General features: G+C 44.2%; 1 protein-coding gene across 1 annotated transcript; it reads left to right on the top strand.

Annotated features, from left to right (window-relative positions):
* The first annotated feature begins 947 nt into the window (after positions 1 to 947).
* Positions 948 to 20033, top strand: RND3 (Rho family GTPase 3). The gene is made up of 5 exons (XM_006196150.4): positions 948 to 1362; positions 1849 to 1936; positions 13147 to 13256; positions 16102 to 16236; positions 18035 to 20033. The coding sequence occupies exons 1-5, from the start codon at positions 1213 to 1215 to the stop codon at positions 18284 to 18286; spliced, it is 735 nt and encodes a 244-aa protein (XP_006196212.1). The 5' UTR covers positions 948 to 1212; the 3' UTR covers positions 18287 to 20033.
* Positions 20034 to 24791: the final 4758 nt, after the last annotated feature.

The raw sequence follows: 24791 nt of genomic DNA, 5'->3' as shown, positions 1-24791 counted from the left end.
AGATGAAAATGAGAAAAGAAGGACTTTTTATAGGGAAGCAAGAACAAACTTATGGCCATTTTTAGTCCTGAGACTTCTGGGTGGGTGGGCAGGGGGAATGGATGTGGACGTTGAGGTGGAGAGGGAGCCGAGGGTTGTATATGCAGTTTTCAGCTAAGCATATTTGTGTTTTCTGGGTCTAGTCTAGGATGTTTTGATTCCAGGGAGGAGGAGGCTACAGATGAAGGAATTAGAGGGCAGGACAGAATCCCTCCCACCCAGTCTCCTCACTGAAACAATAGCTGAGCTCATGTTTGAGTCCCTAGTGCAGCAGGGTTGAGTTTCCAATGGTTTTTGTCACTCGGTTATGAGCATCTTCTGCTTTTGTTTCTTCTCCTCTCCCACCTCCCTTCCCCTCTCCTCAAAACATTTCTCCCTCCACCTGAGTCACTGAAACTGACAGGTTTCAGAAACCAGGCAAGCCAGTTCCGAGAATCTGAAATAACCTGGCTTAGCTATTGTTCCACGGCCTATATACCTGATAGGAAACATTTGCTAAGAAAATACAGCCATTTAACCCTTCCTCACCCAAGATTTGCTTCCTGTGTTTTATAACGATGTTTTAACTTGAGTGGGAAATGTTTTTGTTTTCATAAGTGTTCATGAGGCCTCCGTAGATCAGCCCCTATGAAAAACATTTTAAAGAAATTATAATAAAAATCAATAGGCACAGACATTTAGTTTCCCGCCTCCTCCTGGACTTGTACTGTCCCATCGTTCAGCCAAGCGTCATTGGAGTCTTCACGTTGTCCCAGTCTTGGGTCTGGAAACAGATGCCGCACGGTCACCCTAGAGGGCGCACTGTTTACATTTTCTGCAAGTACCAGGACGGCGCTCTCTCCCAGGCTCCATAAAAGGGGAGGAGGCGGATCAGTTTCCTTCTCTCATTGAGAAAGAGGATTGGAAGGCCGAGCGTATAAAGCCGCGCAGAGAGCGTGAAACAAAGCAGTCGGCTCGGAATTGGACTTGGGAGCGCCGTGTGGAGTCAGGCATAAAACTTGTTGGAGGGGAGTAACGCGCCTGCTCCTCTAGCTCTCCTCGTCTGCGCGGCGCTTCAGGGGTTCCCATCAGCTTTGCGATTTATTTTTATATCTGCTTTTTGTAGAGAGAGAAATATATATTTTTTCCTCTTAAGAGAAAATTCCTGTTCCAAGAGAAAATAAGGCAAGATCAATGAAGGAGAGAAGAGCCAGCCAGAAATTATCCAGTAAATCTATCATGGATCCTAATCAGAACGTGAAATGCAAGATAGTAGTGGTGGGAGACAGTCAGTGTGGGAAAACCGCGCTGCTGCACGTCTTCGCCAAAGACTGCTTCCCCGAGGTGAGTGTGGCCGGCCCGGGCTGCGCGGAAAGGGGCGGCCCGCGGGAACCCCCGTCTCGAGGTGGGTTTCCCCTGGCTTTCCCCCCTTCACCCGTTTTTCTTTTTCTCAGCCGTCCTTCTTACCCCTTACTACTTTCCCGCTGGTTACACTGCCTGGAAAGGGAAAGTGTGCTGGGAGCGTTCAGGGGTTGGGAAGCGCAGCACATTCTGCTGTTAGCTTCTGAAACTTGTTCGATCATGTGTGCAAGAACCTGGGGTTGGGAGATTTGGATCCTTCCGTCTTGGAGGGTCCGGGTGGGGCAAGGGGGGAGTCGGGGTTTCGGAAAGGGTTCGCGTGTTTAGTGTGATATCTGGTGGGTGCGGAATTTTGGTTTTCGTTTTTTAATTGGGGAGTGAGGAGCCGATTTTCAGAGGGTGTTCTGCGGGTGTCGTGCATTTTAAGATAACCTCTTTGCCCTCTTTCCTTCTTCTGTCCATCGTGTCCAGAATTATGTCCCTACGGTGTTTGAGAATTACACGGCCAGTTTTGAAATCGACACACAAAGAATAGAGTTGAGCCTGTGGGACACTTCGGGTAAGGGAGTCATCGGACCGCGTGGCGCTGGGGGCGGGTTTCCAGCCGCACAGGGGTGGGCGGCAGGCCTGGGGACCGCGCGCCTGGCACAATCTCAGCACCGGCCAGTGCGCCACCAGCTCTCTGCGGCCCTGGGTTAACTTTGCTTCTTACAAGCGAGTCTTGCTGTCCCTGCTGGTTGAAAATTTTATCCCTCTGGGTGGGGGTGGGGGACGACATTGGGTCAGGGGATGGCTGTGGGAAGAGAAGGGCTGTGTGCCCGAAGGGTGACCCCGTGGGGGAAAATTCTTGTAGCCAGGTGGCCGGGGAGCGGTTGGCCCGCAGTGCTGTGCCCGAGTCGCCTCGGGGCGGCCAAGGTGGCCAAATGTTGGGGAAATGCGTGCGCCGCCTTGGAACCAACTGGCTCTCCGCGAGCGCCTCTCCAGGATCTAACCTGCAGTTTGTCGGGTAGGCGGGGACCGCGGCGGAGGTGGTGGGAGGTGGGAGAAAATCCCCGAAGCGACGCAGTTACGTGTGGATTCCGCGCTTAAGGGGAGAGTAACGTGAGCCCCGGCAGCCCCAGAAGCCCCGGTACTTGTGACGCCTACAGCCAGGAATGCGCTGGCGGCGCGGGCAGCACCGGGTGGCTGGTAGCGGGGTCTCCTCCGTGCTGCTGGCCGCCCCTGCCGTGACAGTGCCGACCTGCCGAGCCGACCTCCCCCACCCCAGCGACCACTCGGTGTCCCCCGGCCCACGCCATTCTTTCCACCCCTTGCATCACCCTCCCCCAGTCCACAAGCACTGTTCGCCTTTGACCTTCCCGTCCAGTTGAATTATTGGCACGGTGAATTATTTTCAAGGGTCTGGGGTTCAAGGCCGGGTTATCGCCTTCCCACACGCCCACCCACCTGCCTGGCGCACGGGTACCACGCGGAGGAGGAGGCTTCCCCGCGTGGCTGTTAGGGTTCGGGCTGGGTCAGTCCCAGTGAGGGCGGGAGCACCACCTGGATCTCGGGCTGGGACCCAGGAACCTGCTGCCCTTGCCTGTGGTGCCCGGCGGCGAAGGAGTGCCGTTTCCAGGAAGGGTGTAGTCTCTGGAGGAGGAGGAGCCTGCGGGGATCCTGGGTGAAGGCCCCTGAGCTCGTGTGTGGGGGTTTAGGAGGGAACTGGGCTGCTGCGGGTGAACCAAGGCAAATCCTGGGTGAAACTAGCGAGAAGTGCTCAAGTGCAGGCTCTGCTGTCAGGCGGAGAGGCCCTCGAGGTGAACCTGTGTTCAGCTGGGAGTGGCCTGGTGGAGGTGCTTCGGGGGCTGTTCGAGCTGTCCACAGCCCTTGGCTTTTACCTCCAGATCCCCCGGGGGACGCAGGGGATTAGCGAGCACAAGGAAGAGACTAAACTGACAGGGTCGCCAGAGGCAGTCCCTGCACAAAGGCAGTGAGAAGTCTCGCACGAGCGCCTCTCACGGTTGGTGCCAGATGCTAGGAGAGCTGCAGTAAGATGTGCGATATTTTGTTTCTCCCTAGAGAGTCAGGCGCTCTTCCTGGAGCCTCGCCAAGGGTAGCAGAACCAGGACCTCACCGTGTTTTGTACTCAGGATTGCACACAGTCTCAACTCTAGGGCAGGTGGTGATAGACCGAATTCTAGTGTTTTCTTCTTTCAGTACTTTCCATCATCAGAACTGTTTCACAGGCTAGTACTTAATGGGCTCTAATTCGCAGACATATCATGGTATTTGTTATGCCTACTGGACAGGACAGCTGGTATGGTACCAATAATTAACGCTGGTACTCACCCTCCTCCCCCAGCCTCTTTGGACCTAATGCTCTATAAGAATTATTTAGACATGGCCTCTGTGAGTCTGATCCTGTCGTTGATACAAAGCTTTAGATCTTAGCCACGGGTTACCACGGATTTCAGTGTGCAGATCCCCTACTTCCTGAGTCTCATTCCATCATGGAAAAAAAGAGACTACAGAGCTACGTAAGGTGCAGAATCTCTCCCAGCTGTAGACATCTTGGCTTTAGATCACCAGACAGGCATGTCTTTTTGTTTCCCAGGGTGCTGGTTGGCTTCAGCTCTTAGTCCCAGTGGATCTGGCATCCCCTGCTGCAGTTTTCACCACATACAAAGCACGCCAGGTTCTGAATAAAGCCACTGTTTCCTGGTAGATTTAAGGAGACTCATTTGGGTAGGGAGGGGCACGGGTGGGCTTATAGGAATGTTGGATTATATACATCCTCTGTCTCTAACTTAAAGAGTCACAAGACCACCAACGGAGATTTTAGATTAGGTGCTCAAAGGGCTAAATTGACCTTTTTTTTTTTTTTCAGGAGAGAAAGGCACATGTTTTTCAAAGGCTAGAAACAAAATGTGGGCAGTTGGAGGCTATGCTTCACACGTTCAGATAAATATCACTTCAGATATTTTCAAGTATTTAATCCAAACTCTACAGTCTGTAGTCTGCACACATAGCATCATGCCTTGCACACAGTAGTCACCCAATAAAATCTGTTGAATGAACAAATGAATAATCATATGTGTAGTTTCCAAGGAGATAAGATTCCCTGACGTTTATTACCACTGAATTACCTGTGCACAAAGAATGGCAACTTTATAATATAAACATTGTGTTTCATCAAATTAAAGATAATCTCTTGAAATGAAGTCTGTAGTGAAATAATCGCTTGTATTTTTATGTAATGAAACGAAACCTATGCATATTTAACTAAAACATAAAAATTTGAAAAACCTGTGATTAAGAAAATAATCACACTGCAAATTTATCCAGTAGTGAAATCTTACTTCACATTTAGATTTAGATTTGTACATAATGGGGAAAAGGCACAAGGGAATTATTTAGAATCCCATTATGTTGTTTGTGAAGTGAAATGTTAATTAAACACAGTCATAAAACCTTACTTGGATTCTAAGAATAGATTGTTCCCACCAAAAATGGTTTGTCATTCATGAGTGAACCACATCTAGCAAGGTCCACTGCATCAGCAACTAGTCATTTTAAGAATCTTGAACATTTTTGCATTTCATCTCAAGCTTTGCATGGCAGATTTCTGAAGAGGATTATTTTTTGACAAATGTTTGACATTTTCTCTGCCGACTAAGACATTTGTTTAGTTCAGGTTGTGGAAATAATTGCGTATGCCTGATGCCTCTTGATACATTTTTTCCCCAACTGCTATCAATTTAACTCTGGAGTAAAGATCCAAGCCAAGTGTCTGAAGTCCTAAATGTCAGATTTTTTTTTTTCCCTTCTAGAACTTTGTGAAAGAGGAAAAGTGAGCCATGGAACTTGTCTTACACAGGGGGAGAGATGGCATCAGCTCTGCCCTTGGATGGCGTTCACGTCCTGTGTAGCCTCCTAGCAGACATTTAGGAGACGGAAGCTGTTCTGCTCTTACCCATTTCTGCACTTGGACAGCTTCTCATAAGGGGTGTCCTTTTTCCCCCAGGAGTCATACAGTTACGCATGCGGAGAACTCTGCCAGTTTGGATGTAGCAAAGAACATCAAGTAGAAGTAGGCTATGTGGGCTTCTGCACCGAAAGAAAAGAAGTATGGTCCTGCCCCTAAGAGTCACGTAGTCGGGTAGGGCAGAGAGTGAGGAGGAGGAAACTCTCCCCACAGAAGTGTAGCTCATACTCAACCTATGATGAGCCAGTTTTGTCAGATTCTTGAACCCACGGGCCCTCTTCACCTGGTTGCTGTGGAGTTCCCTTGTCAGGCCCCCCAAGCGCAGATAGATGCTCTAGATCCCCCTCAGGTAGGAAACACCACCTGCCACCCCCAAGGCACTCACCAGTAAAGCAAACACAAATGGCACTTCGCCGGTTGATTTCTTACGGAAAGTTATTCCAGTCCCCCTAAAAGGGAACAAAAACTTCTCAGAAATAATGGCACTGTGAGTCCTCGAAAGGGAGGGATTTTTAAAGGTGCTTCACGATTTCTTGATTTTTGATGAGAAATATTCCCTTTTCATTGATGAGATGAGCCCTTTGATTGCAGAAATGCTCCTAATGATTTCACATTCACTCAGTGAGTTTCTGCAGAACAATGGGTAACAGTTTAAACATTTTGAAGTGGAAAATGAGACCAAAGGAGACTTCTGCTTCAGAATATGCCACGTTTGCCAGGCATCCAGACAATCTGTAGCATGAAGCCAGTGCCCCCTAATAATAGAAACTTCACATTGAGGGATCACCATATCTTTTCCTAAGTGATTTGATTGCATTGTAATTTCAGCACATATGATTTAGGGAGTAATAATTACTCATTTCAGCTCTTAACCAGGGCAGGTTAATGCACATTTTGTTTAAGGCATATTATTAGTTTTAAAATACTTAATTCAGCTGCTAATATCCCCCACAATAACTCTGCTATTGGCTCCTAAACACTCTTCACACTAGGTTCCTTTAAGTTATGAGTGCTAAAGTTAGCACTTCCTATACTAGTTTTTAGCATTATTAACAGAGAATGTAGTAGGTTTTTTTTTTAATTTTATACTTCAAGGGAAAGGGAAGAGAGAAGAATCTTCATTACTCACAGCCTGACTTTGAGGACAGTCTCCTCTACAACCGTAAATCTGTCTATATCGTTATATTTGTAGGTTATATATCAGGTGTGAAGAATAGTCTCAGTGACAAGCACTCTTGAAATATTAACAGGGATGGAAATGTTTCAGCAGTGTTGGAGATTAGTGTATAATTAATCCAGAAAAGCAGCATCAAAAGAGACCACTGATCCCTTTTTAGTGATTTAAGATGTAAATTAATACATCAAGGCAAGACACAGAAATGATTGAGACCTTTTTTAGGGCATTCTGTGTGCATGAGCTCTGCTAAATGCTGTGGGAGCAGAGACGGGGTGGTGCAAAGTCTGGCTAGGACAGCTCCTGCCCTCAAGGTACTCACAGTCTAGTGCTTGTTTATAGGAGGGTGAGCCTGGAAATTCTAAAGCTGGACTCACTTAGCAGCAAGAAGATCCAAAGAATTGTTGAAGGTGGCAGGGCCAGCCCAAACCCCCTGACCTGAAACTCACTGAAGCCCACCACAACTTCTTCCTCATCTCTAGAAGCTGACGCAGTTCTTAAGAACTCTTTACTATTCCCCTCTTGCCCCACTCGAAAACATGCTTACGTTGAAGGGCTATCAGGGAAAATGAGATTTTGAAAGTTGAAGAATTCTGACTTTAGGATGGTTAGAGAAAGGGAGAGGGCAAGAATTTACAAAGAAACCAGAGAAATGTGATGCTTGTGATGGGGATCCATCAAGGGCCAAATTGCACAAAACCAGTTAGATCACAAGGCAGTAATAAGCCCTAGGTCTTAGAGTTTCGAAGTCAGTTTCAACTGAGTTTTCACTCTGAAACTCTGAGAGAGGTGGGTTAAGGCAAAACAACTCTGAGTTTGGATGGTGATTTGCAATAAGAAATACGTAAACTTAGATTTGGAGAATCGTCCACTCTGATGATTTTCACTTAAACCTATAGATCAAAAGGAAAAAAAAAGGATATAAATTGTCTTCCTTTCTATATCTGTGTCTAGATCTCTCTTACTCTCTCTCTTTTTAATTCAAACCCCATTTGGTCCTGCGTTTTTTTCCAATCTGCTTTTCTGCTAAGTTGAACATTTCAGTGAGGCATCCAGATTGGTCATTCTGATGCCACCTGAACTAACCAGATGTTTCCTCATTCATCCAGTTCTTTTGCATGTAGATATGACACCAAGTAGTGTCCAATAGTGTCTCCAGTTCGCTCCTGGTGCCTGGTGGGCTGTGCCAAATGAATTAGTTGTGTGTCTGCCATTTTCTGATGTTCTTGAAATGTCCTCTCAGTTACTATATATTGGCAACTTTGATCAGAGGACCTCCTTGACAAAACAGAAGTTCACTGACACAGATAAAAGCTACCACAGAAGTCTGACCAGGTGTTGTGCACACTGGTTTTGAAAAATGAGCCTGATGACATAGTGAGTGGCAAGGCAGAGTCACTCACGGGACTCTGCTCCTAGGAATCTGACTCTTATAAACAAACTCTTCAGTCTTATTATTAAATACTAGTGTAATTTTTAGCATTTATACATATCTCCTCTTAGCCCTAAAGTTCTGGGACTTACTAATTCCACTTTAAGTAACTTATTTTGATTCTTCTATTTTTTAGTCAGTAAGATTGGGAGTTTAACCCTGAAGTTTTATTTAAAGCTCAAAAATAGCGATCTTCTTTCTACCTCTTTGACTTTCTAGACTGCTGTGTATCTGCATTGCTCCCAGAAATTGAAAATATTGATTCTGTTCTTACAGCAACACAGAAGTGCCCCCAAATTTTCATAAAATCTGTTAATAATTTCTGTTTATCTGAACCTATAGAGGAAACAAATATAATATCCTTCCTGGGAATACTTGTTGCGCATTTGAGGGCCTGGTACTTGAGGCGCTGACGATGTGGGAAAAGAGTTCAATAGAGTCTTATACTGAGCTAGAGGCAAAAGTTCTGCCTGGACTTGATTCACATTCTTGAGATGATCGCTGATTTGGTACTTTCGCTCCGAGTAGACATGGCATGAGGAAATGGAATCTCGTAATAATGGGGCAGGTCATACGCTCTCACATGTAAGCCGCTGTTTGGTCCAGATGGTCTCTGGGTGGTCACTAAAAGTTCCAAAAGTTAATATATTTTCTCTGCCAAAAATAAGCAGTATTCCTGATTTTTGTGTCCTAGGTGGGAATTTCTTATGGGGGGAAAGGGAACTTTTTCAATGTAAAGTTCAAGTAAGAGGAGTTACACTTACGAAATATTCAGCTAGAAGAGCTTCCAGTTCTCAGGCTTTGTAAAGCCTGAGAGTGTTTGAACTGGTTTTGCAGAAGCTTCCATAAAGCCTCCCTTTTGGGCATGAATCTTCTGACATGTACGTTTAATTATGGACATATATGGTGTGTTCTATCTTTGTGAAAAGATGACTTATGCAGGCAGGTATGTGTCTGCAGAAGTGGTTTCTGGGTGAGGCACTTTGTGACTCTTCTTCTTGGGCTGGAAAGACTGCTCTCGCCCAGAATTAATGATCTTGAAGAGATGGGTACACCTGCAGTTTCGGAAGCCTTTTAGAGCTTTGCTGATGTTTGCCAAACTTGAGGAACTCAGAGAACCTCAAACATGAGCTATTCCAGTCTACACCCAAGCAAAGCTTGGTTTTTGTGGGGTTTGGGGCATGCATTTTGCATGTGTGGTATAGTTGCTTCTTTACAGCATGGAATTTCTTGAAATTTTCCCTTTGATAGTCTGATCGTTGATGAGAAAAGGGCCTCGGAATGGTGCGGGGTGCTTACAGTTTCATACAGTATAAGGAAGTGCTGCATCTGAGAATTTCCATGTGCATGAAGCCTGTTCCACGTGGTGAGAAAGAGGTGAACTTGACAAGCAAAGCTCAGTACTTAGACTAACTGAATTGAGCTCCAGAACATTCCTGGGGGCTAGAGTATATACTGTATGGATGTCAGTACCTGCTATGTACCACGGGTAAAGTTCAGTACTTTCCTACATAATAAAAAATTATCCAGTGTTTTTTCTTGCCTTTGCCTTCTGTTTAGTTCTGCAGTTAGTTACCCTGGAAGCATCTCACATGCATCTTTAAAAAAAAAAATCTGCAGAAGTTAACTTTTCACTGTTTGGCTTAGCAGAATGCTTTAAGGCTTTTCCAGAGGGATGGAGGGGTTGGGGCAGGTGTTGTTCCTGCTCCTTGGTTTGCTGTCTGCCTCTTCCTTTGGTGTCACTCCTGCCTGCCCCCATATTGCTTCTCACTTCTCTTCACGGGGCATTCTTGGAATTCCTTCATTTTTTCCTGGCTGGGAGTTATCCCATGCATGCCTGCAATTACACCATGCACTCTGCAGCTTTGCTTTTCCTCTCTTGCTTTGTGCAGTAGCTTGGGCTTTACAGGAAAGAATTCCAAGTGCTTAAACACAGAGTAAACACTTGCAAGTTACACGGGATTTTCTTTTTCCCTGAAGGTCTTGCTTAGCGGATGAATTGTCACATCCTTCCTGATAGGACAGTCCTGTTAGAATTCTATATCAGTTTTCTTTTTTTTTTTTTAACTATGAAAAAATACAGACCATGAATTTTTCTATTCAAAAAAAGTTTTAACCTTGCCCTATCAAAAAATAAAACGAATACGTGGTCTTGTTATTTTTAACGACAAATTACTATTATGGTTAGTGGTTAGACAGATTATGCTTATAACTAATAAATGTGGAGATCAGTTTTATTATACCTTTGGACACTCTTGTTGATCTACAGGCCCTGTTCATTAGCAAAAGTAATAGGACAGATCAAAGCGTCATTCGTAATTAGATCTTGTTAAATTGCTTAAAAATTACCTCGTTACCTCAACAAGCAAGGTGGTTTATTCCTCATGAACCTTTAAATATATATATATATATATTTTACATATGTATTTTCATTCAAAATATTAAACCAAATAAAAGCAAAAGCAGAAGAAACAAATCTTCATAAGAATTTGGTTTTAAGCTGCAAACTCTGTTTCATTTTAAAGTCAGGCCAGTGTCTGCATTTTGCAGCTTTTTGGGTATAACCTGTAAGCACAGACGGCAGCTCGCTAGATTCCAGTAAGCAGGCGTCTCCAGCAGTGACAGAGTGTGGAAGGCAAAGCCACATCCCCTTTGTGGCCATAAAATGGGTGGGGGAGGGAAACCCAGGACACAAAGGGAGGGAGGGGTATTCTCAGCAGCCACGTGATGCCTTCAACGTTAAAACCATTCCTCTGGATTTTCCGGGTAGTTCCAGTTTTAATTACTGTATTTTTAGCACCTTTGCAATTCACCAACTGTCTTTCCTTAATTTTATATTTGGAAAAGATGATTTTCACCGTTGTGTAGAGTATGTGAGAGAGATGAGCGGTGAGTACTTCCTGTCATGGAGTCACGGGTTCTGTCCTGAAGAGCCAGGGCACTCGGAGGTGCCTGTCCTCCAAAGTTCAGATATCTGATGGCGATCAGGAAGGATCCACAGCTAGGCAGTGTTCTTCCCTACGGGAGTGACGTCCAAGAAGGGAAATGTCTGAAGCCCAGTTGGGCCCCTGACAATCTGAATCGTTGCAGCGCTCTCACTTTATGGCTTTGGGGTCAGGTCATCTGTGGCTCACTCGGAAGAGCAGGGGAAGTCCTCGTGTGGTGTCTGGCATTTGGATTTCCACTCTATGATCTGGAATTTTTCTGACTCCACATTGGAGAGACTCCCCAGTGTTTATGGCAGGCTATGTCCAAGTTAGACTTGGGACACAGAAACAGAAACTGCAGTTGGGCAAGTCTGAACTTCACAGAACAAATATGGAAATGCCTGTGTATCCGTGTGCAGTGATAAGCTGCCTCATTTCTGACACCTCTCAACGATGTCAAAATTAATGAACAATTTGGAAATTTTTCCTTAACAGATTTTTTTTTTTGAGTGGCTGAAAAGGCAGCAGCCTCAGCATGTCATTTTCAGACAACCTTGTTCTGAGAGGCCTTACTGTTTAAAATAACTTGATTTTTTTTTAACTTTGAACACTTTAATCTTTTGGAAAAAAATCTTTCTATTGTCAGTCTCTGCTCTATCAGGGTCCTGATTCCACATGTGGGCAGGGAGCTGCTGTAGCTCATGCCAAATTCTGGCTTAGTTTGTTACTTATTCACACTTAGCTTCCTGATGCCTAGAATGTTTCCTTCTTCCTTGCCTGGTAGACACACCTGGCTTGAAGTTGTCACTCTCCACCCCTAAAGCAGCTGGTGAAAAGGCCACAGGATTCCTGGGGTTGCTTCGTGAATGCCAGGGACCCACATGTGCTGGGACTGGAGGGTAATGCTCCCTAACTACATACAGTAACTTCTACATCTCAAGAGCAGCCTCCTGAAAATTTTTGTTTTGATAGAAATGTAGATCATTTGAAAAGCATCTGTCTTTCCCTGACTTTGACTTTTGAGGTTTTGATTTATGAGGGGACAACGTGTCATTTTTTTTTTGCTAGAAGTGGAAAGTGATGTCAAAATGAAACTGGGTTTCAAAAAGACTGGTGGTTTAGATTTTCTTTCTCTGCTATGGAGTCAAATATACATATATCTCTTCCTAGTAAAATGATTTTCATGTTGTGCTTGTGACGTGTCAGCCTACTGAAAATGTGTTTTCAAAAAATACATGGCATTGGCACGCTGTATTTAATCTTATAGTCCCATCATTTTATATAATTGGCCTCATACAGTCGCCCATCCTTTGGGATTATTAAAAGAATAGAAGAAATTTCCTGAGTGACTGTAGGGGGTTCTGTGGTTAAATTAATTGGCTGGTAACATGAACCTTTAGGGAACCCTGGACTTAACATGGGCTAAGATCCTTGGATCCTGCCTTGATGTCGCTCCCGGAGATGGAACCGCGTAGAAAAGCGACACGATCCAATATCCTCGATTGTAACAGGAAGAGAGTCTGTATAGGGTTTGGGATAAGTTTAAGTAAGCAAGCTCAAAGGTCAGGGGCTTCTTTGTCCAGACTTGTAACCTGGAGATGGGGCGGTGCTGGGACGGCTCACGATGGCTCCCTTGGCATAGCTGTACCGACCGTTTCCCTGCCTCCCCTACCCCCCATCCTACTACAGAGCCATCTTGAATGTGCGCTGTTTCCCAAGAAGTAGGTCCAGTTAATGGTGCCTGCTGCCACTCAGCTTTTAGTAGCGATAGCACAGCCGTGAGCGTGGTTAGGGTTTCTCAGTCCCTTCCTCAGTGCCGGGCACTGCCCAGGTTTGTTGGAGCCCAAGTAGGTACTGTTGTCACCTTCATTTCATGAGTGAAGAATCAGAGGCGCAAAGGCCAGGAGCTGCCTGCCCGACCCCCCCTGCAGTGGTGGAGGTGGATTTGAACTCCAGGCCGTTTGGTTCCTGGTGCTTCTGCCCTTCACCCAGGTACCTTCGGGATCTGCTCTTCCCACTGTGCGGATTTCAGCTTCAGATCCTGGCTCCTCCCCCTGAACTGAAGTCAGATTCAAGTGAGACTTCATTGCCTTTTCATAGACATGAATAGAGTGCTACCACTCAGCTTTCGTTTGCTTTCTTTTATAAGAATTAGAGGAGCTAGGAGCCACGTGACAGTCAGAGAATTTAACTCAAACAGGCAGAGTTCGTGCGTGACAGACGAAGGGGAGTTTCATCTGAAAACCTGTGCGTCTTTGTTTCTTCCCAGGCTCTCCTTACTATGACAACGTCCGGCCCCTCTCCTACCCAGACTCGGATGCCGTGCTGATTTGCTTTGACATCAGTAGACCAGAGACTCTGGACAGTGTCCTGAAAAAGGCAAGTGCTGGGGAGTGAGGGCCCGGATCAGTACTGCTCCAGACACGGAGTGGAGGACACCTGCGGTTGGCCACGAGCGCGGACACGCTAGTTAATGCCCTGCTGTTTTAAAACACTGGAAAGGGCACTCTCACCCCGTAACGGGGTTTCCACTCGCAGGGGTCGCAAGTTTTGGTGATAAACCTGCTTAACATTTTATTTCCTTTTAAGAAGCAAAATACCCTTTCAGAGCCTCTGTGTTTATCCTTTGGGTGGAAATGGTGAAACTAAAAAATAATGATTTTTGATGACGTTAGGTGTGTCTTCCTTCTTTCCTTGCCTTATAGATTGTGCTTTACTTAACAGGGTTACATTGGACCTCAATTCAGGAATTGAAATGAATGCAATAGATGTTTTAGTAAAAAGCTGTGTTTCAGTGATGTTGTTTGTTAGAAACAGAATGACTGGAGGAGGAGGAGGAGTGTGTTTCTAGACGGTAGACCAGGTGAATTGTGATCAGGTGCATGTGAGATACTAATAAACACAGTAGTTGTACACATGTCAGAGATGATAGCACATGGCTGGTGTCTGGAGACAGGTAACTGAGGTTCTGGAGGTGGGGAAGGGACCTGAGGAAGCACTGGGTGGAACCCAGGGGAGGTCAGGTGAGAGGGACCTGGCGCAGGTGGGTCACAGGCCCTGGAGAGGCTGGTGGAGGGAGGCGCATCCCTTGGCTTCCGCCAGCCTAGGACTAAGCCCCCACTAGTCAGAGATGGCGTATGCCAGTCCCAGGACCACCGTGTATTGGCCACTAGCTGTCCCCTCGGTCCTGGCCCGAGTGCTGTGGGGCTTCCAGATCAGACCTTCTGAAGAGCGCCCCGTGTTCTCCGAAGGCTGAGGCTTAGACAGAGGATGTGCTTGAGGGTAAGGCAGTGTCCTTGCATTTTGTGTGTTTTTATTAGTTTATTTTCCCAAGCATATTTGACTGCCGGTCTTGTGTGTCATTACAAAATTAGGATAGAAAGTGAATCATCCCCCGGTCTCTTTAGTAAACATGACAAACACAGTTAGTTCAATGAAATATGAATTTCTTAGAAGATTAAAGGCCCTTTTTAGCTTTTTAGCTCCTTTCAATTTTGAGTAATGATTGTATCTCACACAAATAATGTGACTGTCAGATTCTGGCAAGAACACACCTTTTCTGCCTTCAGTGCTTGTGAACAATTGCTAGACATGCAGTGGGGAGGCCAGAGGCATCACACAGCTGAAGAACCGCATAGCAACTTGTCTCCTGCTTGTCTTTGGATAAAAGAGATTGCTCATTTACAGGAGTTCTTCCTTGATGTCGTATAGGGTTATGCATAATTTATGGTGAAGAGCTTTGCTCCTGTTTTATTTTGCTTTTGTCTTCTAAGACCAAATGACTAGTGACTTTGGCCTTAGAGACATTAATGGGTGTGTTTTACATGCGTGTGACGTTTAAGGCTCGTGATGACCCCTCCTGTGCTTAGTCTTGATTAATTGACTCCTTTAAGTCAAAGAGGTGAGAGTGACTTCGAGCTGGAGAGATCTTACTTACTCTCTTTTTTGATTCACCTTCCAGTGCTTTCTCCAGTGCCATCCAGCACATGGTAGCTGCCTCTAAATAAGGCTGGGAGAAAGGAAGGAAAGACAGAAGGAGGGAAGGGAAAGAGGGAGGGAGGGAGGAATTGGTAGATAAAAGAGGCTCTTGTGGAAAGTATGTATTACTCCCTTCAGTCCCCTGGTGTACTTTGGACTAGAGTTCATCGCCCACAGTGTACTTCTAGGTCTGGAGATGTCTCCTAGAGGTCTTTTAAATTGCTCCTGCGGGATATCCCTTTTATCTAGTATTATACACATGATGTCATCATTCCTCTTGTGAATTCCTTTTTGGAAGACACGGCTATGTCTTCATCATCTATTTGGGAGAGCACTTCATACATACGTGTGAATGTGGGCGGTATTTGTGAATGAGCGCAGATTCCCAACCTCAGTCCCTCTGCTCTCTCCTCCGCAAGAGCCTGAGCTGTCCTGTGGACACTTTGAACTCCTGACTCCTGTCCTGATGGTCATCTCAGGCTTGAGGAAGTGAAACCACAAAAAGTCACCCATTTGCTTTTTTAGGGGAAGTTCCCTGCCGGGCATTTCCGGAAGTTCTGACAATTTTGTTGGGTCATGGAACAGCTAGGCAAAGTAGACTAAATTGGGAACTTGTGTAACTTAAAACTGACTCAAGGGCATATGAACCACAGGACCAGATGCCTCCTTGATAACCCGAAATGGACCTTTGTTGATTCAGCCACTCCAATGGAAGCTCCTTAAAGGCAGGCCATTCTGTCTGACTAGCTCTATCTCTAGTGTCTGCTCAGTGTTTTTTGATGGGATCAGCGAAGGCATACCTGTGCTTGTGTTGACCCTGCCTTATTCCCAGCCTTCCATGCTGGGAAGTACCAGCTCAACATATCCGAGGGTGTAATCACTTGTTTGAATATGTAATTATTCTTAAGGCACTTTTGTCTTTCAGAGATACCCCAGGAATTAAGAAATCGCCTTAGCTACCTTCTGACAACACCCAACAAGTCTCTAAAAGTAGGGTTACAGAGATGGTGAGTCACAGAGAGGGAGCATAGACAATAATATAGTTTGCTAGTGGATCCACTTTAAAAAGTAGTAAAATTTGATACCTACTTAGAAGATAAACACAGGTCTGCTTCTTCATCTAAAGTGACACTTTGATTTAAATGTCCTTTTTCAGTCCCGTTTCCAGTGCCTGCCAGTGGAGAAATTGTTGCCCATCGTCTGGGTGCCAGCACTTGGTTAATCTCTCATCTTTTCTCCCTCACAGTGGAAAGGTGAAATCCAGGAGTTTTGTCCCAACACCAAAATGCTCTTGGTCGGGTGCAAATCTGATCTTCGGACAGATGTCAGTACTTTGGTAGAGCTCTCAAACCACCGGCAGACGCCGGTGTCCTATGATCAGGTATGTACATAGTCAGTGCACGCATGTGGACTTTAAAGACTGACAGAAATGAAACACCACTCATAATAAATAAAATAAAAAGTAGCTGCTTTTCTAAAGGCTTACCCAGTGGTTAACCCCAGGTGCGAGCCCCTTTCCCAAGATGTAGGGTGAATGCCATGTGTCCAGAGCGTGACCAACTGTCAACACAGATGAAAGGGCTGGCGTTTTTGTGCCCCTGTGTTCACAGCAAGCATCCAAGCCCCTGCCTGGCGACCCACTGCTCAGGTTAATGTCAGAACTACCAGGTGAGCACCAAAGTGATCTGGGACGAGATTTGGCTGCAATTATGATGATCCTTTGATTCTGGACTGTCTCAAAAAGCTTTCCAATATTTACTTAGCAGTTGACAGTGTAAGGATTTGTATGTGAGACCAGTTTGGAAAAAAATCTTTTAGGGTGGAAGGTATAGCTCAGTGGTAGAGCGCATGCTTAGCATTCACGAGGTCCTGGGTTCAATCTTCAGTACCTCTATTAACAAACAAAAAATTAAAAATCTTTTAAAATGTGAAATGCTCTGTCATTCAGTGGGGGAGTCATGTGATACTTGATGACTTGAGCACACGAACAGTGGCTCATATTCAACTCTTGGTAATATCTTTGCAAGTCTCACTGGGTTTAAAGTTAAATAGATTTAGGAGAGAATGTGGTCAAAATCAGTAATACTCTTAAAGAGAGTTAATCTTATTTTACACTCAGCAGCACAATAAAATACTAACAAAGGCCGCTGTCAGTCAAGTAGAGCGCCCCGTAAAACTGTCTTTTAGCGAATCATCATTTCTGTAGGCATTTCCCCCAAGTATTTAGAAAGGAGAATTAGTTTCAGAAGTTTCATTCTCTTAAAAGTTACAACCAGATTCTAAAGAAAGTTTCGTGTTGAAATAGCTAGAATTTTATTTAATATTCATCATTTTAAATACTGTGGTCTCCTTTGTCCTGCATTTCCAATTAACACAAATCTGATTATTTAAGTAAGTCTTTTTGATGCACACATGCTTATTATTTATTGTGTACACTGGTTGTCTGGTCCACATTTAGCAATGACATGTTTTATGTTTCCTAAGTTATAGATGTTATAACAGTATTATTCCTTTCTTTAATTTATTTTGGCCCTAAGACATAATCATATGTTTCCGAATAGAGTCTAAATTCTCTTGCCCCTTTTTTTTGTACAGCCTGGTAACTAATCTTGAGTGCCAGTTATACTCAAAAAGAAATTGAGTGTCCCATGTGGTGCTGGAACAGGTTCCAGGGACCAGATCATATTTCATTCATGATCTTCAGGTTTCTTACTTTTTGCCAATAGTAAGAGTCTCTGGGTAATTCTCTACTTAGTTGTGACCTGGAAGGCCCGAGTATCTAGTTACCCTCGGTTACGGTCGGCAGTAAAGATGAATCACCTCCTTAGAGCCTCCTACTTGCTGGAATCACCTTATCCTATTTGATGATCCGGGTCCTCGTTTATCAATGACCCAGTGACATTAGATCCGCCTTTAGCACCGCCGAGAAGTCAAGCAGTGTCTACTGAGGGATGAAAATTGAACATCTTAGGACTGAGTCTTGACTGCAAATATTTATGAAGTAATAAACAAGGCAGTTCAAATTTTAAAATGGGTCTTCTTGCGTCAATGCTGGGGAAAGTCAGTTAATGTGTTAGAAACAGTTTGCAATGCATTATTATTTTGTGGTGTTCCAAGAGACTTCAGAACTTTCCCCCAAAGCTTATTGCTGATCCCAATCCCTTCTTTTTGCTTCTCAGGGGGCAAATATGGCCAAACAGATTGGAGCAGCGACTTACATCGAATGCTCAGCTTTACAGTCAGAAAACAGCGTCAGAGACATTTTTCACGTTGCCACCTTGGCATGTGTAAACAAGACAAATAAAAACGTTAAGCGGAACAAATCGCAGAGGGCGACAAAGCGGATTTCACACATGCCCAGCAGACCAGAACTCTCGGCAGTTGCTACAGACTTACGGAAGGACAAAGCCAAGAGTTGCACTGTGATGTGACTCTCTGCTTATCTTTAGTGAGGACAAGGAAATCTAGTATAAAAAACACCAACAGCAAAACAAAAGGGTGAAGTCTGAACAAAGTGCACAGCAAAGTCACATCTTCTGGAGGCTTAGGAGGCATCTGGGAGGATGCTCATCTTTTTGGAATCCTGTCCTTAGGTTCGGCGTGTAGATCAAGCATTGGGAAGTGAAGAGTTTTGAAGTGTGACTTGAAAAATATGCCAAAAGAGAGAGATTCATTTGGGCTAGATGTTGAGGAGGAGGAAAGCGAGTACCTCCAAGAAGAAAAATCAAGCTCTGAATGGTGCTTGAGTTTTTGTTTTCTTATTCCAATCTATTTGTGGATCTCTACTTTGATTTAAGTTTTACGTGTTTTAATCTCCTTTACAAAAAAGTATATATTAATACACCGTCCTCAGTGGGGAACTGGCACTGTGACCTTAGCGTTTAGTTTTCTAGAGGATGTGATCTAATTTCCTCCTAGCTCATCATTAAAATGGAAATTGTATCAGGACCCATGGGATATCCAGAGGAAAAGTTGGTGAGGCGTTGAAATCTTGCCGTCCTGAAGATAGCTGAGCAAGATGGTTCTCAAGAAAGGCTTTTGCAGTCTTGCAAGATATGCAGACCAGCACTACAGAGATCAAATAGGTCAACTAGAATAAAAAAGTGTCCGTTTTTATTCAGTCTGATGGTTCTGTTCATCCTTGTGATTGTCATTAAAAAGTGGTTAATTGCTCAATGTGATATTTTTGTGTGCTGTTTAGAAAAGAGGGTGTGTGATTTTTTTGCCATCGGTGATAAAAATGCAAAGTCAGATAAAAGGTGTCTTGGTTTGACTTCATAGAGTGATCCAAGAGGGAAAAATGTAGGAACTGTTTTCACCTGGAGAGAGAACGGATGAAGGAATTGTTGCAGAAAGCACAGTTTGTGAGTTAAGCTGTCTGGAAATAAGTTACCAAGAATACAAAGCAGGAGGCCTATTTGGGGATGAAGCTCCGAAGTTGACAGCATCTGATGATCGGTTGGTTTAATTCACTTTCTTTCAATGCATGTGGTAAGAGAAGGACCCTCTTACCCAGGCTCTCCAGAGTCCTTAGAGGAAGGTGTTAGCCCTGACTCTACACTAGGGCATTGCTGGAGAGTGCTAACCTCACTTAACCAGATTCCGCCAAGACCCATGTTCAATACTTGATCGCTGTTGTTACATAGAATAGTCAGCATTAAAAGAGTTTACAGATATTTTTTGACCAGTTACTTTTAGAGCTTCTTTAGAGAAGGAACCAGATCTGACCTTTTTATTGTTGGCGCTTGTTGAAAACGAGCTTTCTTTCCAATGATAAAGCTTCATTTTTGAAGTGTTGAAGCTGTGCTCCCATTCAGTTGTGGCAGGAGAGGAGATTAAGGTAATTACAATGCTCAGTTCTGTGTCTTACAAGCACTTTGTTTTGTCTCTGCAAGAAAATACCATTCCGGTCATTTCCCACGAAATACAGACGTTTTACTGACATAATACGCTTTGATTGATGCAGCATTATGCTTTGGGCAGTATTACAAACTAGCTGGCAAGTGCTTTCTGTATTTAAATATTGTAAAAAGAAAATAAGTTATAACTGTTATAAAGCAGAACTTTCGTTGCAGTTTTTAAAATGTTGAAGTCACTTTGTATGTTTGTTTGGTCGATGTTTCTGCAGTATTTATTAAAACATGCTTTTTTTCCCCTTCAAATAAAAAAGTAACCACGTCTTTGTCTAAATGTGAGCTGCTTTTTATTACCTACTTCCTGATTTAGCTGTTTAGTGTTGTTCTTTCACAGAGATGATTATAGAATTTGGCCGAACATTTCCTGAATGAGTAGACTTTGGAATTTTCTGATTCTTGGCAGTAATCGTAGTTTCCTGGGGGAAGACAAATCCACAAATGTAAAAGATATTCATGATGATTTCAGATCCGAAGAAGGAAATGGATCGTAATTAGACTAAGTGTGACTTGATCAGAAGCAACAAGAGCCACAACATTGCCGAGGGTTAATTGTAGAAAGCGTGGAAATTTCGCTCAGCACTTCAGCAGTAAGACACCCTGACGCAGTCTCAGGTCAGGGGGTTAATTCTGGTGATGAGCCTCGTGCGCCTTCCAGCTCCGAGCTCCCACCTCAGTTGCTAACCCAGCCACTCACCTTGCAGTCTTATCACAGAGACCAGTTTTAAGGATGACCCAGGCCTTAGCTGGGAAAGCAACAACAAAAAGGAAGACAAAAATGGGCTTGTTTATGGTAACAGCCTCTCCAAGTAACACAGGACAACATGCTACAGGCTTCCCCAGTGACCTGAAAGATAGAAAGAAAGCATGGACTAGCTTAGGACCAAGACAGGCCTGGGCCCCATAAAACCAGTCTTTAGCTGAGATTCATACACGTAAGTTTTACATAAATGTCCGAAGATAGTCCATGTGGGACATTAGAACTCAGCTATTTCTTCACAGCTGAGTCACTTCATATGAAAACTGCATCCTTGGGGGTGGGGGGGATGGTAATACCTCAGTGGTAGAGCACATGCTTGGCATGCACCAGGTCCTGGGTTCAATCCCCAGTACATCCATTAAAAAAAAAAAAAAACCCTACATCCTTGTGGCTTTTTAAAAAATGGCTTTAGTAATCTGAGGTCTAGTTACTTGCTTGTGAATAATTCTCAGAAGCACAAAGCAGAGGGAAAACCAAGCATCTAGCAAGACTAAACAAACTGAAGAGCATTGACATTACCAGATAGCCTTATAAAAAATGTTTAAAAATCCAGAATTACCAAAACTCTTTGTAACTCATTCTTGTCAGCATGCAGTCAAGGAAATAAAAGTACTTTCCTAATCCTTGGTGTTGAGTAACTTCTAGGCGTAACATCTAAATCAGGCTTGCAAGAAACTCGTTTCTCAACAGTGACTGATACGGGGAGAAAAAAAAAAAAAGCAACAGCTGAGGTTCTGACCTCGGCAGTATTTTATAGGTTGTACAGTAATGTTCCCTCCGGTGAATTGTTCTTTTTCAGTGGCTTTAGTTTGTGAAGCTAAAAGGAAAAAGTTTGTTTTCAGCCCGAGGCGTGTCTGCCTTCCTTCTCTCCTTTGACTTTTTGCTTCAGCAAACATTTATTCTAAGCACTCTGTGAACATTCCTTTCTATTGATTAATGATCATGATGAATGCCTCTTTAAATACTAAAAGGTGATTTTCAAACTCTAAGACTTTAATTGTGTCTCACTTCTATTAATCTTTTCCAAAAATAGGAATAGTTGCTTAGAAGATTCTAGTCTTACAGGGAATGTGCCTGAAACGCCAATTTAGAAATAACCCAAGGAATTATTTTTTTATGAGAAGGAATAAGAAAAGAATCCCCTCGGCCCCTAAGACTCCTGAGAGTCTTAAAGCTCCACGTACCTTTTGATGGATTATTTTGACATTAGCATTCCGCTCTAAATCTCCTAGTTTTTATTTTTGTCCTTCCATTGACCACATATTTACTGAGTGCCTACTATATGCCTGCCACTTCTCTAGAGTTGGCACATAATCATGAGCAAAACCAAATCTCTGTCCCAGGGAGTTGATAATCTAGTAGAGGGAGACAGTCACAAACCAGGATGCACCGTGTCCAGGTGTGACCTCCGTGACATTAACTGAGCCCTGGATCCCAGCTGGTGGTAAACATTCCAGTATGTAGCCAGGTAGACCAGTGTGGTAGCCCCATGTTACACCAAGTTTATAACACTATGATATGAGAGTGCAGGCGGAATTTTCAAGTGCATTCTAATGGCTGAGGTCTGTTTATGGAGACTGTGGAAGAGCAATGTGAATGATGGTTGCCAGTCATCAACGTAGAATTTGTGTAAGGATCATATATGCTTGTGGTTGATCAGAAGTCCAGTAGGGGAAATACTCCTCCACAGCTGAATGTGAATGATCCTGTCTGTTTGTTTTAAAATGTGTGTGCATTGCCATAGAGTTGTTTTTGTTTTGTTTTGTTTTTTTCTGTGAAATCTTTCATTGCTGAACATACTGGAAAAGTACAAATGAAATAAAGTTTGAAATAAATGAAATACAACTCAATTATAAAATGAAATTAACTCTTAGGAGATTACAAAAACATTGGAGGTAATTTTATTAGCACTTTGGGTGAAGATAAAGGACCCATTATTTATTTAATGCTGAAAATATATATTTAGGGGAAGTCTAAAAGATCTTTTAAAAAGCATTCACTAACAGTGAATTCCAAGGCTCTTTGTCTCTGCTCCTCCTGGGAATACCGATTCTAATGAAAAAATTATAATAAATCTTAACGCAAGAATTTGCAAGATTGGCAAAGCCAATTCAGTCTTGGGGATTTTTCTTTCAAGTTTTGTTTCTTTTGAAGGGAGACATTAGTGCCTTTCTTGTATGAACCCTGAGGTAGTGACAGTGCGCCTCCATTTGAAAACAAGCTTTAAATGGCGTCCACCACGAGAAATGAAAACTCGGTCAGCACGTGGTCAGCCCCACCATCAAAGTAAAAGTTAACCCAGAAATTGCACAAATCGTGTGCCCGGTACAGTTCTAAATGGTTTATACCACAATTCACTCCGTCACCACAAATACACTCAGAAAGGTACGTGCCATCAAGTTCCCTCTTTTACAGATGAGGAGCCAGGAATTCTCCTGAAGGCCACGTGGAAGAGCAGGAATGGAACTCAGGCAGGGCCGTCTGGCTCTGCACCACCGTGTGCTTCACCAGGACACCGTCTAGCCGTTGACAAATCCATCACGTGTGCAGGGTGGTGTCCCAGGTGCGTGAAAGCTGACCAGCACGGCCATACATCCGCTCACGGAGCCCGATGTGACCACACCCACCCCGTCTCCCCAGGTCTGCACCCTCACCAGTCCCTCCCAGGATTCCAACTACCTCCTGACTCCCTCATGCCCTCTCCCCTCTTTTCTCACTGAATTCACTTCTGCGTCTGCCCTGCTTCTTGGATGGTGACAGCATTCTGAGGAGACAACAAAAGGACCTCGTAGACTGCTCAGGCTGCCGTAACAAAATACTCAGAACGGGTGGCTTAGATAACAGATGTTTATTTCTCACAGTTCTGAAGGATGGAATCCAAGGTCAAGGTGCCAGCCCACCCGGGTCCTGATCAGAGCTCTCTTCCTGGATTGCAGACGGCCTCCTTCTCACTGTGTCCTCACTTGGCCTTTTCTCAGTGTGTGTGAGGCGAGGGAGAGAGACTGAGAGCCTCCTTTCCTTATAAGGACACCAATTCTATTGAATTAGGGCCCAGCACTTATGACCTCATTTTCTTTATTACCTCTTAGAAGTCCTGTCTCCAAATACAGTCACACTGGAGGTTGGAGCATCAGCATATGAATTTGGGGGCACACGATTCAGTCCACAGAAGGACCCATGGATGGCTGACACACGTGGCCTTCCACAATCCAAGGCTTTTCAAACTGTGTTAGAACCCAGAGGACTCATAGCCATAGTTTTAGACTCCTTCAGCTTCAACCTAAAATGCACGCTGTAGATGCCAGCATTAAATTTAATAAACTTCGGAGTAGAAAAAAGATTTGACAGTCTAACTCTGGGCGACAACTTGGTTGTCTAATTGCTTTCTGGGTGGGACAGATATAAATGACACAATAAATGATGATGGAAGGCCATCAGCTACATTTACCACACTCTCCTGATTGCAGGGTCCTTATTTTGAGGAAGCCAGTTAGAGGGAGAAGCTGCTTTATTTACTTTTTGTTTCCTAAGGGTGCATGGCCAGTACATTGCTGTTTAAGGGTGTTGAAGAATAGCTAAGAGTTACTTTCCTTAGCGGGGGCCGACGCAGAGTACATGTGTCCATTTGCAATGTCCTCACCCCAGCTCGACCCAGACCCAACACTTTGCCCCCTTCCCCACTGCACAGACCTCTACCCCCAGGAAAACAGCCCTGTAGGAGAACACTCCAGAACATTCTCATTTCATTGAGCTGTAATGCACAGCTAATGTACAGATGACCCTTGAACAACCTGGCTTTGAAATGCACAGGTCTACTTAGAAGCCAGTTTTTGTCAGTAGTAAACGCTACATTACTATACAATCTACGGTTGGTTGGCTCTAAGGATGTGGAATCACCGATTCAGGGGAACTGTGGATAGCGAGGGCCAACTGTAACTTATATTTGGATTTTCAACTGCACCAGGGGTGGGCACTGCAACCTCCATGTTGTTCAAAGGCCAATTGTATTATTAGTACAATATATAATATGATATTATCCTCATTATTATTTTAAATCCTCCCAGTTTTCCAGTCTTCCACATAGTGTAGAGGGGAAGCTGTATGCGGCAAATCACCGGAGAGAGGAGACTCCTCCATTCCTTAAGGCAACTGGTGACTTGTTAAACACGTTAGGTTCCCTTCAGCTCCAGGCACACGCTTCCTCCCTCTTTTCTCACTGCCGGTTCATGTACTTAGCTGTATAATTTCCCTTTCTGCTTTCTT

Source organism: Vicugna pacos, chromosome 5 (assembly GCF_048564905.1).
Source record: "Vicugna pacos chromosome 5, VicPac4, whole genome shotgun sequence".
Taxonomy (NCBI): Eukaryota; Metazoa; Chordata; class Mammalia; order Artiodactyla; family Camelidae; genus Vicugna; species Vicugna pacos.
The sequence above is the reverse complement of the archived record's forward strand: the minus strand, read 5'-3'. Positions and strand labels throughout refer to the sequence as shown.

Excerpts from the sequence above, each read along its gene's own strand:
- RND3 (XM_006196150.4), top strand. The coding sequence starts at position 1,213 with ATGAAGGAGAGAAGAGCCAGCCAGAAATTATCCAGTAAATCTATCATG. Across the intron at positions 13,257-16,101 it reads TGGACAGTGTCCTGAAAAAG|TGGAAAGGTGAAATCCAGGA; the intron begins GCAAGTGCTGGG and ends TCTCCCTCACAG. Across the intron at positions 16,237-18,034 it reads CGCCGGTGTCCTATGATCAG|GGGGCAAATATGGCCAAACA; the intron begins GTATGTACATAG and ends TTTGCTTCTCAG.